We start from the raw sequence: 15,000 nt of genomic DNA, 5'->3' as shown, positions 1-15,000 counted from the left end.
GGAGGAAGGGGGTTAGAATGTTTGAAAATAGTCGACAAAGAAAAAAACATGAAACTTGGAAGGATCAAAGAATATTTTTTTTATTTTGCAAAAAGCCCTGACCCATGGGAGAAAAAAACATTGATTCTTTGTTGCAGGTGATTATACATATATGAACACACAATTATGGACAACATATTCAATTTCTGTCAATACGTTCTTCTTAATATTATTCACTGTAGCTGTAAGGACTTATTATTCTCGGTTCTACGGTGAAATGCCTCATTGTGACTCCAGACTGATGCTGCACTCGCTCATCTTGTCCCTCCGCCATCGTTGATGTTATCGGCGCTGCGAGCGCAATGCAAGATGGTATATATTGCTCAGTTAGTGACCATAGGTTGTCCATTACTTTTCACGTTGCATTGTGGGATACAATCAGTGCACTATCTAGGTATATGAAATTTCAATAAGCATTCGGAAACCCCGAACGCACTATATACTACACTCTATGGTGGTTAGGGGCTGATTTCTGACACAGCGGAGGTCTATAGCTACATCCCTGAATGTCGGTGGCAGCTTGTGATCAAGGTTGGTTGTCTAAGTGCAGCGTGACTGGTCACCAGTGGTCGGCTGGACGAGTTTTGGGACTGTGTATATTGGCAATTTGCCTGTTCAAAAGGAACTGGTGGCAAACTGGGATTTATTTTTCAGAAAAGCCCTTAGCAACACATTTAGAGCTTAGAGTCTACTCTGTTGAGTTGGTGTATGGAGAAGCAGTTTGTAACCTAAACAGAGGCTGTGTGAATATTTGTGAATTTAAATGTCAGTTGAACTGGACATTGAACCTACTTTACGCCACCTCAAAAGGAGCTTTAGGTGGCTCCTGTTGGGGATTAAGTGGAGCAGGCTGACCCAATTAGCCAGATAATTGTAAAAAGCAATGCCCTGTTATTGATGACATATCAGGCAAATTAATTTGGATATTTTTTTTGTAGCTACAGTAAATAAACAAGCAATCCAACCAACAGAAATTTTAATGTGTGTGTCAGGTGGCAACCCACTGTGACGTCACCTGTTTATTTGTGAACTCCCGTTTTGAAGCCTTGAGTTTCGCATTTTGACCAGTGCCATGTTATTTAGTTTTTTTACACGATGTAGAATATCACATTGTATCCATGCTCCAGGCATACTGGGATTTATTGTCTATTTTACTCTAAATGCTGTAATGAAGAAGACATGAAACTAGAGATTGAAGCATAAACTACTCAGGAAATTTATTTACTGGCATTATAAATCAATTGAGAAATAGAGTCATTTTCTTTTAGACTTAGAAAACTGACTTCTTTATATGACCAGTTGAGTCACCCTCTGCTGGTGATTCCAGAGAATACAGGCTTCACTACGTTCATTTTTTGTATACATTATATTGTGTGTGTGTGTGTGTGTGTGTGTGTGTGTGCGTGTGTGTGTGTGTGTGTATGTGTGGAGTGGTGGTTACCTTGAGCATCAGTTGGTATTTGGTGATCCTCTGGACAGGCTTGAGCAGGTAGGCATCCAGAGAGAGTTTGTGGTCCAGTTTCTTCTGGCATTCCTGTTGTGAGAAACACCAAACACTCTTCATCAGGCCGGGACGACAGACACAACAGACATCACTTACTGTTAAAGCTGCAGTAGGCAAAACACACCTGTCCTATTAGTTAAGGTCACAAAATGGGACAGCTTTATGTTGCTGTCTAGTGAGTGCAATTCTAGCATCAGGTTCCTGGTATAGTATTTAACAAAAACTGAAGTCTTTCATTCTGTCATAGAAAGTAGGATCAGTGCTGATCTTACCAACTACTCACTAAGAGAAGAGATAAATGCAGTTAGAAGTTGATGTTGTCTCCTGATTGTGTGTAAGTGTGTGTGTGTGTGTGTGTGTGTGTGTGTGTGTGTGTGTGTGTTTGTTACCTGAAAGAAGAGGCTGTCTCCACATTTTCTCCAGAGGACTTCAGAGCGGGGTTTGTTCTGACAGTACTTTTGATACACCTGAAGCTCTTCTTTCTGACAACAAAAAGACACGTCTCAGTGAAGAAAGGCCTTTCAATCATCTGTCCTCAGTTTCTGGACAATTTCACCTGCTGCTTGAAAGTAAAGTTTGTCTCTTCTGCACATGACTGACTGGTAGAGCCCATCTCGTCATTCTGTACCTTCGATTAAAGGAGTCCACTAGCATTAGACATTAACAGTATGTAAAAACCCTGTTTAACTGAAAATAACTAATTTGTTTTTCAGGAAATATGTGTTTGAGGAAACCTGTTCTAACTCCGGTGAATGGCAAGACAGACAAAGCACAGCACTTTGACTCCTTTTTTTAAAAATATAGTTTTTATTGGTGCAACAAAATCGGTTAACAAGTTTAAAGTCAGCACAAATCACTTTTTTCCTTTTTTCTTCCCACCCATCCACCCTCCTCCCAAATGCCAACCAACTCACCCCATGAGTACACAAATACAAAAAAAAAAAAGTATGGCAAGAACAACAATAATCAGAACATGGAGAGTTGTTGACAAAATGGCGGATGAATAAAAATAAACAGGTGCAAAATAAATAAATAAATGTGAAAATAAATTACAAAGTACAACAATAAGAGCAAGAATTAAGCAATGATCAAGGTCAGGCTCAGGATATATTTCACGGTTGTTGTAGAATTAACACAGACACAGGATTATTGGACTTTATCAATTGGCCACTCAAACTTAGTCAGGAAGGAGAACAGATAGACTGTAAAAGTAGGAAATAAAAGGCTGCCGCTTCTTTGGAAATCCCTCACTAACCGCTCTGAGTGCAAACTTGATTTTCTCTAGGTTTAGAAACGAGTTCATGTCTTTCAGCCAGGTGGAGACAGGGGGAGGTATAGACGATTTACAAGCTAGGAGTATTCTCCGTCTTGATAACAGTGTCGCAAAGGCAACCATGTCAGTGTAGCTCGAATTAATAGGGCCGAGGCTCAGCTGGCACTCCAAAAATGGCCAGCAAAGGACAAGGCCACACTCGAGTGTTCAGGATTGGTGAAAGTACATTGAATATTGAAGACCAAAAAGATCCAAGCCTTTGACAGGACCAAAATATTTAAGAGAGATCCGCTTGTGAACTACCAGCGTGATCACAATTAGATTCGAAGTCAAGGTATATTTCAGCCAGTCTTGCTTTGCTCAGGTGTACTCTGTGAACCACCTTCAGTTGTATTAAAGTTGTATTAAACTCAGTCGGGCGCAAGTGGAAGAAGAATTTACCCTGTCCAGTGCACCCCTCCACCAATCCTCCATCAGCTTCACCCCCAGCTCCTCCTCCAACCTAGATCTCTTCTTAGCAACATTGTCTTTAATCAAACACAGTATTTTGATAAATGTCAGGGATAAGCCCCTTGTGATTTGGTCGTATATCAAAAAGTTTCTCCAATAATGATTGCTGAGAGGGCCAAGGGAATTAATCAAGCTGCGTGATTACAAAATTGTGGATCTGAAGATGACAAAATAGATTTGAACATGGCAGACCAAATTTAAGACATAGAGAGTTAAAGCTGGAGATTGTATCACCCTCGTACAGATCTATGAAACAGTTTATTACTAATCTGCCCAGCGTGCAAAAGTTGAGTCCAGAGTGAAGGGAGCAAACAGGTGGTCATTGCTAATAGGCCCTAAGATGAACAACAGGTTTCGAGGAGTGGCGGCAGGGAGTGAAAGGGGCAGGCTGCTCCACCACTGAAAGTCGGCTTTCGTGTTAGTATTTGAAGGAGAGAAATTAGCTCAAAAAGAGAAGTTAAGGTACGGGTCATCTTTATGCCGAGATATTTAAAACCAGAGTGTGCCAGATGAAGGGAATTGAAGGCTGTTTAAATTGTAGGGCTGGGCTGTTATCTGGGATACTTTCACTCATGAAAATTTAGCTTATAGCCTTAGAAAGGGCAAACTCCCTTAAAATAGACTCAATATAAGGGATGGAGGCTACAGGGTCCATCAAATAAAGCAGAAGATCTTCATCATAAAGGGATACCCTGTGCTCCACATCGTTATGGAGATTGCTAGCACTTTGAGATTGCTTTTAGCAATGAAAAGTGCTTTATAAATGAAATGCATTAGTATTATTGTTATAACGGGTGATACCGTAGAAATAATTAGAGGACTTGAGTGCAATTGAAAGAGGTTCAACTGCAATGGCAAAAAGCAATGGGGACAGGGGACAACCCTGGCGAGTCCCCCTCTATAGAGCAGTCTGACCCATGAGATAAATATGTCACCAAACCCAAATTTCCGAAGAGCCGTAAACAACTATTCCCACTCTAAACGGTCAAAAACTTTTTCCACATCCAGAGAAAAAATTACCTAAGGGGGAGAGAGGGGCATAAATTGTGAATAATATTTAAGAGTCTTCAAATATTGGCAAAAGAGTGGCGACCTTTAATGAAGCCAGTTATCTTTCTTCAGAAAAAATCTGAGGAAGGATCATTTTAAGACGCCTGGCCATCACCTTAGCAATGATTTTGGCTTCGTTATTAATTCTGGATAGTGGACGAAATGACCCACTGTCCAAGGGGTCTTTGTTTTTTTTAAGTAAAAAATAAATGGTTGCTTGAGTGAGTGTGTGCAGCAGCGACCCAATAAGGACCTATTAAACCTTTCCACAAAAAGTGTAGCAAGCTTACCACAAAACTTCTTATTAAAACGCCACCCCATAACCATCTGGACCTGACATCCTGCCACTTTGGATAGATTTGATGGCCTCTCGTTAATGTCTATTGGCCTGTCTAACTCATTAGCCAACTCCGAGTCAATAGATGGGAATTCCAAGCCATTAAGAAAGTTTTGCATACATCTTCTGTTGGAAGATTTGTAGAGAGAGGAGTAAAAATACTCAAAGACTTTGTTAATGTCTTGGATACAATATTGTAAGAGCTATCCCTTATCTGAGGAGTCAGCAGAGAGGCTGCTTGCCGCTTAAGCTGATGTGAAGGATCTGACTATTCTTGTCCCCATACTCATATGACAGGCCACGGGAGAGCAGCAGTCAGCTTCCTTTGTGCATAGTAGATTGAATCCGGACTGTAAATCTAGTCTCCTTTTTATACAGCTCAGGAAAAGGGTCTGTGATATAATCAGTGTCAAGTTGAAGAATAGTATTTGTAAGGTCTTGTAACCGTTTTTTCCAAATTCTGTTTGCATGGGATATGTGGGAGATAATTTCACCACGCAGTAGACCTTTAAAGTATCCCAGAACAGATAATGAGATATTGAATCAGATTTGTTAGTAAGTATGAAGGTAGGAGATTTTGTCACAAATACACTTCTCGGAAAGTTGCAATGTGTCAAATTTCCAGAGAGGGAAGAGATCACAATGGCCAAATAGTCAACTGATTGGACAGAGTCCAAAATGGTTCTATCAATAGAAAAATAGTCTATTCAGGAGAAAGTGTGATGTACATGTGAAAAGAAAGACAATGCTTTCAAAAGTGGGTTCCTATACCTCCATGGGTCCACATACCCGCTTTCAGAGTGGTCTAAAACTGGGTCTACAACACAATTCAGATCCCTGCCAAAAATAAGCTGATGTATGTTCAAGTTTGGTAGAGAGGATAAGATCCTGTTCATGGCATCAACATCATCCCAGTAAGGAGCGTAAATGTTGACTAAGAGCACTTGGGTTTGGAATAAGGTGCATGTCACAATTACAAATGCCATTTGGATCAGAAATAGTATTAGCGGGTTTGAATTTAGTTCTTTTATCCTAGAACACTCGATTCGGAACTCTGTTAGATTGATCTCATGGAATGTTAAATTCCATGTGATCAATCTAACTGAGTTGTCCCTCCCACTACCAGAATTATTAAGTATAGAAGCCATGTTTTAGGTAAAGATTGAGTGGGCTGACAGTATGTGCTCCAGAAGCAAGTCCTTACAGGGGGAGTATGAACTCTACACATGCACAGAGTAACATAGGTAAATTACAAGACAAAGAAAAATTTGTAATTAAGTAAAATAAAAAACACAAAATGCCAAAATAACCTCATTCCCATCCTAGGTTCTCTTTCCCAAACAAAGTAGCCACAGGTATAGCTGATGTACCACCTAGGGCGGCTGTGGCTCAGGACGTAGAGTCGTTTGTTCACCAACCCGTAGGTTGGGCGTTCGATCCTGTTGTGTTTTCCAGTTGAAGGGGTCAGCTAAGGGGTCAGATAACATTCTGAAAGTTTTTGATCTGAATTTAGACATTCCTTTGATGGAGAGAGTCATTACATCTCAGAAGGAGTTTGTTAATATTTGCTTTTAAAAAGCAGTTTAACAAACATATAGACATACCAGGTGGACTGGTGTGGCTCAGGATGTAGAGTTGTTTGTCCACCAACCCCAAGGTTGGCGGTTCGATCCCAGTTTCTACCAGTACACATGCCGTTGTATCCTTGGGCAAGACAACCCAAGGCTGTAACGTTACCAAATGGAGAAGAGGAGAAAAATGCAAAATATTCATATAGGCAACAAGGAGTCCATGTTACTTACATATCGTCCAAGTCCACTGTTAGCCAGTGTTACGGCCCCAGGGCCTTTGTGTCTGTTGTGTGTTGTGTGTTGCAGGATTGCCGGATTGATGACACCAGGGGTTGATTGGGAATTGGGGGCAGCTGGCCAGTCCTCTCCACTTCCTATTTAACCTGTCCCATCTTGCCAGTCGGTGGCTCCCTCTCCTCCTGGCATGATGTCTGTGTTTAGTTAGTTGGATTTTTGCCTGTGTTAGGTAGTTTTCTTTCAGTAGATATTTTGTCAAGATTTTATTGATGTATTATTATCTTGGTTATTGTTAAAATAAAATGTTTTCTCTTTTTTGAACTACGCGTTTGGCTTCTATTTTTGTTATGGTCTGCGAGCCGGCCATAACAAGTGGGGGCTCGTCTATTACTGAGAATTAAGTTGTAAGTAGTGAAGATTGATGCTTTCGTTGTAGAAGCAGTGTTTGTAGTGTTAAGGTACAGCATTGTTGTTTTGTAAAGTTTGCGTCTTTCCTGGTCACCTGCACGGGAAGATGACGTGGTTAAAAGTGGTTTCCCTGGGCGGATGATGTCAGGCCAAGAGATTCCTTTTTTTGGCACTTGAAGTAGCTCGCGTAGGTAGGGCTGTTTTTCCATTGATTCTGGGGGACTGATGATGGGATGGATGTAGTCCTCTTGCCTCATTTCTTTTTTTTTTGGTAAGCAGTAACGGGCCAAAGGAAGGTAAGTTTTGACCATTTGTGTGCACTTGCTGGCCTCTGTTGAGTCTCCCCTGTAAGCACAGCGCGTTTCCCCTTTCGGATTCCTGTTTTTTTTTTTTACTGTAGTGTGGGGTGAAAGTGGGTAGAGCGGTCGTCTTGGGAGCACGTCCGTAGTCTTTGCAGGGTTGCCAGTGTCGCTTTGCAATACAGTTTACAGGTTTACAGTGCATAAATACCCACCATCAGTAGCCTCTGAAGACTAGGGTGCAGTTTAGGTGAGTTTTCGGTTAGGCAGTTAGAGGGGATACTTAACTTAAGGGTGGGGGTTTTTGGACCACTTGCTTAATTTAAGTGTGTCAATACTGTACGTTCTTTTGTTTTTCGCTTACTGGTTCACTTTCAGGTGCGCAATGGTAGCTGTAGCAGGTTTCATTGGTGCTCCGTCAGAGGAGTTATTGGAGCAGTGCACACGGGATCAGCTAATTAAAATAGCCGAACACTATGACATTTCTGTGGGCGACAAAAGGCTTAAGGAGAATGTGAAGGCTATTATTAAGGAAAATCTGTTGGAGATGAAAGATTTTAAAACCTCGGGCATGGCATCTGTTTCTGTGAACCCAGCTGGGGCTGTCTCACAGGAGTCACTGTCTTTAAGTTTTGAGCAGCAGAAAGAGATGTTGTGTCCGCGGATGCAGTTAGAAATGGAGATGGAAAGGGTCGGACAGCAAGCAGATTTAGAGAAGGCAGTAGCTCTTGAAAAATTAAGGCAGCAAACTGAATTGGTTAAATTGGACTTAGAAAGCGAGACGCTAAGTTTAATTAAACAGGGTAAGTTGGGTGAAAATTCTAGGACAGGTAAGAGCACACGGGAATGCTGAGGGTGCCCTTGATATTTTGAATAGTCTCCGCTTGGTGCCCAAATTTAATGAGAGAGAGGTTTGAGATTCTTCTCTGTTTGACGTGTAGCAGACGCGAAGGGCTGTGTTGACTCGGACCGCACGGTCCTTTTGCAGTGTGTGTTGACGACGAGCTCAGGAGGCTTTTTCATCATTTTCCTCAGCCGACGGTGCAATTTATGCCAAAGTTAAAAGTGTTGTGCTGAAGGCGTACAAATTAGTCCCTGAGGCGTACAGACAGCGTTTTAGAACCTGGAAAAAGGGATAGAATTCTCACCTTGAGTTTGCCCGGGATTTGGTGACTCACTTTTAACTGCTGGTGTTCACCATCTGGTGTTAACGGTTTTGATGATTTGTGTAACTTAATGGTACTTGAACAGTTTAAAAACTCAGTTCCCGAGAAAATAACAATGACAATGTGTGTCATTTCTGTCATAGGAGGGGTCACCAGATAAAGAACCGTGCGCCGTGCCAGGGGTGTGGCTGAAACAGCGGAGCACAGGTGAAACCGGTTGCATGTGCTGCTCCAGGTTCCAGTTTGCCAAGGATGACCCGTAGGACTTGTGAGTCTTTTGTCCTGTCGTCGGTTTTGCCTTTCTCTGAGACTGATACGGGAACTTTCTTACCTGTGTTGGGCATGGAGATGTCTACGTTTTTTGTGCCAGTACATAAACATGTGTTGCACTCTGCTTTGCTCAAGGGTGATGGAGCCACAGAGTTTTGTGCCATGTCCCTATCTAACAATTTGTTGTCTCACAGAGTGAACTGGTGAATGAACAAAAAAAGATCCGACCTTGAAGGAGCTGTTCCAGTCGGTGCTTCCACCAGGAGAGGTGAAAAATCGTGCGCATGGATATGTCATGCAAAACGAGGTATTGTTGCGTGTGTGCCGCACGGCGAGGGGTTTATTGGCGATCCGGTGTACCAGATTTTATCCCCAGATTGTGATAAAAAACAAGAGCACATCCCATTTTTATACACCAGTCCCCTCATCAGTTGTGCATAATTTAAATACCTCAGCCGCCCCAGTGAGTCGTAGAAAGCTTGGGTGGCAGAGGGAGTCAAAATACAAAGTTTGTCCATCAAAATCCACATGGAGGCGAGCATGATAAAAATGACCTTTGTAGTGACATCAACGCTATGAGTCACACAACCATAGGCACAATGTAAACTTCTAAGGGCTGTCAGAACCCCATTGGTCAATCTGGATGATTGACAGGTCTATGGAACCGTCAGAGCCAGTTGAATTGACGGACAGCCTCCAAATCCCTGTCAAACTACACTATTTGCTAACTTTAAGGTCAACAAGTGAATAAACTTTGACAAATTTGTTTTGTTCACATTCAAATCCTTCTACTGGAGACAAATAACGACGGATATTAACTGTGTTTCATGTAAGTGAAAAAGGTTGATATTAGCGTGTAGCCAAGCTTCTTCCCGTTCTGTGCATGCCATATGGCTTTAGCTTCATGTTTCATGTAGCATATATGATTCAAGATATAATTTTTATGTCACTTTCTGATACAATTTTTTTACATTTGGTAAAAGAGTCATAATAAACACACCATTGGAATCAGTGGACAGTCCTTGTGCCATGACCTGAACCCAACAGGAAGTTGTCATTTTTTTATTGAGCTTAAAAATGTAGGCTCAAAATAGGCTTCACTGACTTTTCCTTTTTTTATTATAAAAAAAATATTTTATATAAAGATTTGTCTTCCATGGAACGCCATGTGCATGGCTTTGTAGATAAATTTTGCTGTTGCTGCATGATATGGGACGTTCCTCTGCCTTGCAGCTTACACTTATCCTCAGAGGTGGGACCAAGTCATTGTTTTGCAAGTCATAAGTAAGTCTCAAGTCTTTGCCCTCAAGTCCCGAGTCAAGTCCAAAGTCAAGACTGACAAGTCTCAAGTCAAGTCCCAAGTCCTGCAGTTTGAGTTTTTAGTCCTTTCGAGTCCTTTTAACCACAGAGTAATAATATATTTACCCAAATCATGTATGCTTTTAAAATCTGTATTTATTTATTAAAACAATTGCAATTGAAATTGCAGGAAAAAAATAGTGCTGACACTTCATTTTTAACATTTAACTCATATTTTGCAAGAATATTGTTCATTTTAAACCACTCCTTTACAGAATAAACACATTTGAAAAAGTGCAACTGTAATTATTTGTACAAAAGTGCTAACATTGTATTTCCATGGCATATTGCATTTTAACTAGTTCCACAGCAGTTTCTGTCCTGTACTTATATGATCTCATATTGTCTGTGTGTGTATGTGTGTGTGTGTGTGTACATGTGAGAAGCATAACAAATACATGAACATAACAATGAACAGGGTTGTGCTTTTATATGTCAGGGCCCTATGCTGCATTGCATTTGCAAAAGACCAAATTGGCCAAAAGTCTGTCAGTCACTTGTGCACGATGGGGACGTAGTATGATGCCACCATGGGTGAAAACTCGCTCCACTGGAGCACTGGAGGCAGGCACTGCCAAGACTCTAATGGCCCCCTGGAACAGTGAAGGAAGAGTCTTCATGTTCAATGCACAGAACAAAATGGCGTTCTGTCCTTCGGCTATGTCAAGGTAGTGACTTAGCTGTAGTGCCGGATTTGTCCCAACATCCTTCTTCTGCCTCTTATGATATGCAGCAAACAGCCCTTTTCCTTCTCTAAGGTCCTCTTGCTCTTCTTCATCAACAAGAAGCACAGGTTGCTCAGTCTCTGCAGCATCTTGCAGGATCAATTCTTGCAAAACATGTAAAAACAATGGCAGAAACAAAAGAGTCCTTATTACCATTTGTGTTGATGATGCAGTGTGTTAGACTGAAATACTTAATTATTGTTGCAGTCAATTAGATCAGATTATGAGGGGAAAAGTTACATTAGACTCAGTAACATTTACCTTTAACTCGTTGTGCCACCTCTGCCTTGACGTCACGATTGACCAGCACATGGGGCTCCAACCACAACAGAGAAAATGCTGGATCCAAGGCAGCTGCTTTGAGGTAGACTGGATCTGAAAAGGGGGCAGTGATCCCATCTTGTGTCCTGGCCATTTTCACATTGATGAAGATTCCAAGAAATCTTTTGTTCAGGGATGCCTGGAGACTTCTGACCACTTCTGAACAGACTTGAGGCTTCAGCTTCTCAAGGTGGTGGTTGAGGGACAAGATGGATGGAACAACAGCACTGATTATGATGACCTTATCCCACTGTGTCAAATCAGTTGCTTCTCCAAATGGCTTCAAGATGTCCACCAACTCCTTCAACAGATTCCACTCCGTGCTGTGAATGACAACTCCCTGTGCCCAGTATTTTCTGGAACAGCACAGAGCTTTAGATGATTGCACTGGAGAACTGCCTTCACTTGCCTCAGTGTTGAGTTCCATCTTGTGTTGACTGCAGCAGGGAAGCCTTTCTGTTCCCCAAATTCAGCATCAAACACATCTTTGAATGTTGTGCTTGTGTGCAGCAGTGAGCTGAGTTTTGATAACTTTGAAAGAGAAGGAGATACCACTTTTGTTTCTTTCAAACCATCTCCCACCACCAGCTGAAGAGTGTGCGCAAAACAGTACAAGCGCTGTTTCTTTGCCATAGCAACATCTACTGTTTGCTGATCTTCCAGGGTTAAGTCACACCAGAGCTCAGGGTCATCAAGAAGATCTCCGTCATCGTCATCCTCTTGTTCACTGGGGAAGCACACAGTGAATGCTTTTCGCATGTTAGCAGCATTGTCACTAATAATGTAGTCCAGTTTATCTTTAATGTTGTATTCATCACATATTGCCTCAAATTGGTCACAGATTCTTTCAGCTGTGTGAGCCTTTGAAGCGCTCACAGGCCAAGAGATTGGACTTTAGCTGTATCCTCTCTGCCTCTTTCTCTATCCAGTGCACAGTGACACCGAGGAATCCCCTCATCTTTCGGTCAGACCAAATGTCCATAGTGACTGAAACATGGTCAGTGTTGCTCAATTGAGTTTTTAATTTTGAACGTCTCTCTTCAGCGAGGTTCTCTGTTTTCAATGTCAGTGTTCTGAGACACACTGGGCTGTATTTGCTGTGAAGTACTGTCAGAAAGTGCCGAAAACTCTTGTTTTCCACAATAGACAGGGGCAAGTTGCAATCAATAATCAATTCGGACAGTATTGCATTGGTGATAGCTTTCTGCTGTGGATGACTCAGGCTGTAATGCCCGACACGATTGTCCAGGAATTGCGAGATTGAAGGCTGTTGTGGTTCATTTGTGATGCTTTTGTTCATCTTCAAATCTGTAAGAGGTAAGCATATTAAACAGATGTCAGAAAATCCCTTATACCCACAAATTAATTGTATTGAAACTACTCTTTATTACTCATATTATTAATATCAATCTTAACATTGTGTTATGAATTGTATAACGTGTGTGTGTGTGTTTTAAACATTACGTTACAGTTGCTGCTGTAGCAGATTGCAGCACTGGTCATGTATTGTAAAATTTATTTCGGGTTGAAGGGATAATTCGGGATTTGTGAAGTGTGGTTGTATGAGGGACTACGCACAGAAGATGGCAGTCAACATACTCACAATACAGAGAAGCAGTCAGGCTACCAGCACACGAATTAGGCTTTACATTGCTGTGGACGAGGTCAGCAGCTAAACGTATTTAAGCCACCTAAAAGAGGCAAACTTAATAAAATCAATGTCAGTTTAAGTGTACGCCATATAAAGAATATTTTCATTGGTTTACCTTGCCGTCAAGACAGCCCATTCTGTCAAGAAACTGAAGTTATATCGCTTGTTAATTCACTGTCTCCAGTCCACCAGCAATTTGACCTTGCAGCACGTAGACCAGCAACTCACGTGTGTTGCGAGGTAAACTTGCTGTTTTTGTCAATGGACTCTGGTTTGCTGGAGAGTGAGAACAATGAGCAGTATAACTTTGTTTTCCTGTCGGAAATGTCAGCCTGACAGCAAGCTAAAACGGTTCACATATTCTTAATGTAGTGTACATTTAAACTGACCTTGATTTTATTAGGTTTGTCTTTGTGTAGGTGGCTGAAATACGGTTGCTGCTGACCGCCGTCTACTGTGTGTGATACATTGACTAACGTTATGTACCTCATTCAACCCTGCTTAAAAAAAATCACTTGACAAAAGTATGAATAAGGGAGTGAACTCGCAGTGGACGCAACAGATTACCGTGTTTGCAATGTAACGTTAACAGTGAGTTTACAGCCTCATTGATTTAACTACACAGCAAAAAAAGGTTACTTAGCCAATAATGTTAGCTTACATTCAAAACTTACCGTTCTCTGTGCAACCTCAAATGTCGAACGAAGTTGGAAGTTATTGCGTCTCCGTCTGTAATCTTCGACCCGCATGTTATGCATACTGCAATTCGTTTTTTGTTGACCACCTCGTAGTTTTTATACCCGAATGAAACTATCTTTGGTATCATTTTTTTCCAACTGCAATTTGATTGGATGGATGCTGTCAGATCAAAACAGCGTGGGTCTAATTTGATTGGATGTTGTGCCGACAGCACATACACGCACAGACACACACATATACACAATGAAAGATACAGAGCAGTCCTTAATAAAATACTTTTTAATCTTTGGGTTTTGGGGAAAGTAGCAAGTCTTGTCAAGTCAAATGGCTCAAGTCCAAGTGAAGTCACGAGTCATTGATGTTAAAGTCCAAGTCGACTTGAAAGTCTCTTTACATTTTTTCAAGTCGAGTCTAAAGTCATCGAATTCATGAATCTAGTCTGACTCGAGTCCAAGTCATGTGACTCGAGTCCACACCTCTGCTTATCCCCCTCAAACTTCCTCAAAAAAGCGGTAACAATTGGATGATACACATGTGATATAGGGAAATCTGTGAGTTTTTGTTTAACACCCTCCCCGTCGCATGGCGGCGAATTTCGAAGTGTCGCCATGAAACATCACACTGCCATATGTCAATATGGACCCATGGTCATAGCGACACCTACTGACAACAGGAAGTCAGACTTAAGTGACGAACTTCTTCTGACCTACACAAAATTTACACTGTGTATCTACACAAGGTGTACAGACACATGATGTAGTATTAATGGGTGTTCTCTAGCACCACATATTGGACACAGGAAGTGAAACCTGCGTCACATCCCAACATGCCTGTATGTGCGAGGAGCCGGATCATCACTTCTTGCAGCTTCAATTGAATCTTGAGATTGGTGTTTCCTGTTTTATTTTGATATACACTTCCTCTTCTCCTGTCTCGCTTTCTGTCACTTTACTTTTTCTTATGTCTCCCGCCCTCGGAATTGTCTGCACCTGTCCTTAATGTGTTTCACCCATGTCCAATTAGCCTTGCCTCCTTTGTATATATAGTTCTTCTGTTCTTGCCTCTGGATGCCTGTTCTATTTAGTTTTCTAATTTCACTGCCTTGCTTAACCTTGAGTGCTCCTCAGTGATCAATATGTAAAACTGCACATTCATATTTTTATGAATGAGCTGATTGCATTCGATTTTCCAGGTGTTCCTAATAAAGTGATTAGTGAGTTATCTACCGTGCACCACTGTCTTCAAAAACAATCATATCACACTATAACTACTCAAGTGCACTAAAGTATGCACGTAAAACTACATAACTATATAATAAGGTATTAAAAGTTGTTTTCAATGTATTTTTTACACAGGTGAACACTTAACTCTGAAATGTAGTGTAAAAAAAGGGAACACTCATGTAAAATGTACATACTGTAAGTTCGATACAATGTACTTAGTTACTTACACTGTTTCAAAGTTACTTACCCTTTTCAAAAAGCAGGTTCCCACCAGCTCTGGTTTCTCCATACAGTTCTCCAGCTCTCTCAAAAATGTCCTGCAAGTAATTTATAGACAAACAGGAATAAAAACACACAT

The 15,000-nt window shown here is 41.3% G+C and overlaps 2 protein-coding genes across 15 annotated transcripts in view; both read right to left on the bottom strand.

Moving 5' to 3' along the window:
* The window catches only part of mcf2l2 (MCF.2 cell line derived transforming sequence-like 2), a 156,983-nt gene that overhangs the window by 54,848 nt on the left and 87,135 nt on the right, over positions 1-15,000 (bottom strand). For all 14 annotated transcript variants that reach the window (XM_047336872.1, XM_035647906.2, XM_035647897.2 and 11 more), the window contains 3 exons: positions 14,890-14,959; positions 1,933-2,025; positions 1,481-1,573 (listed from right to left, as the gene is read on the bottom strand). In XM_047336872.1, coding sequence (XP_047192828.1) covers positions 1,481-1,573; positions 1,933-2,025; positions 14,890-14,959 — 256 coding nt within the window. The remainder of the gene's footprint in view (positions 1-1,480; positions 1,574-1,932; positions 2,026-14,889; positions 14,960-15,000) is intronic.
* LOC118318353 (zinc finger BED domain-containing protein 6-like) lies at positions 10,119-12,376 on the bottom strand. Its single transcript, XM_035647921.2, has 2 exons — positions 11,010-12,376; positions 10,119-10,852 (listed from the first exon to the last, which is right to left on the bottom strand). The coding sequence occupies exons 1-2, from the start codon at positions 11,494-11,496 to the stop codon at positions 10,467-10,469; spliced, it is 873 nt and encodes a 290-aa protein (XP_035503814.2). The 5' UTR covers positions 11,497-12,376; the 3' UTR covers positions 10,119-10,466.

Source organism: Scophthalmus maximus, chromosome 13, assembly GCF_022379125.1.
Source record: "Scophthalmus maximus strain ysfricsl-2021 chromosome 13, ASM2237912v1, whole genome shotgun sequence".
Lineage (NCBI taxonomy): Eukaryota > Metazoa > Chordata > Actinopteri > Pleuronectiformes > Scophthalmidae > Scophthalmus > Scophthalmus maximus.
Note: the sequence above shows the minus strand (reverse complement) of the source record. Positions and strands in the feature narration are given on the sequence as shown.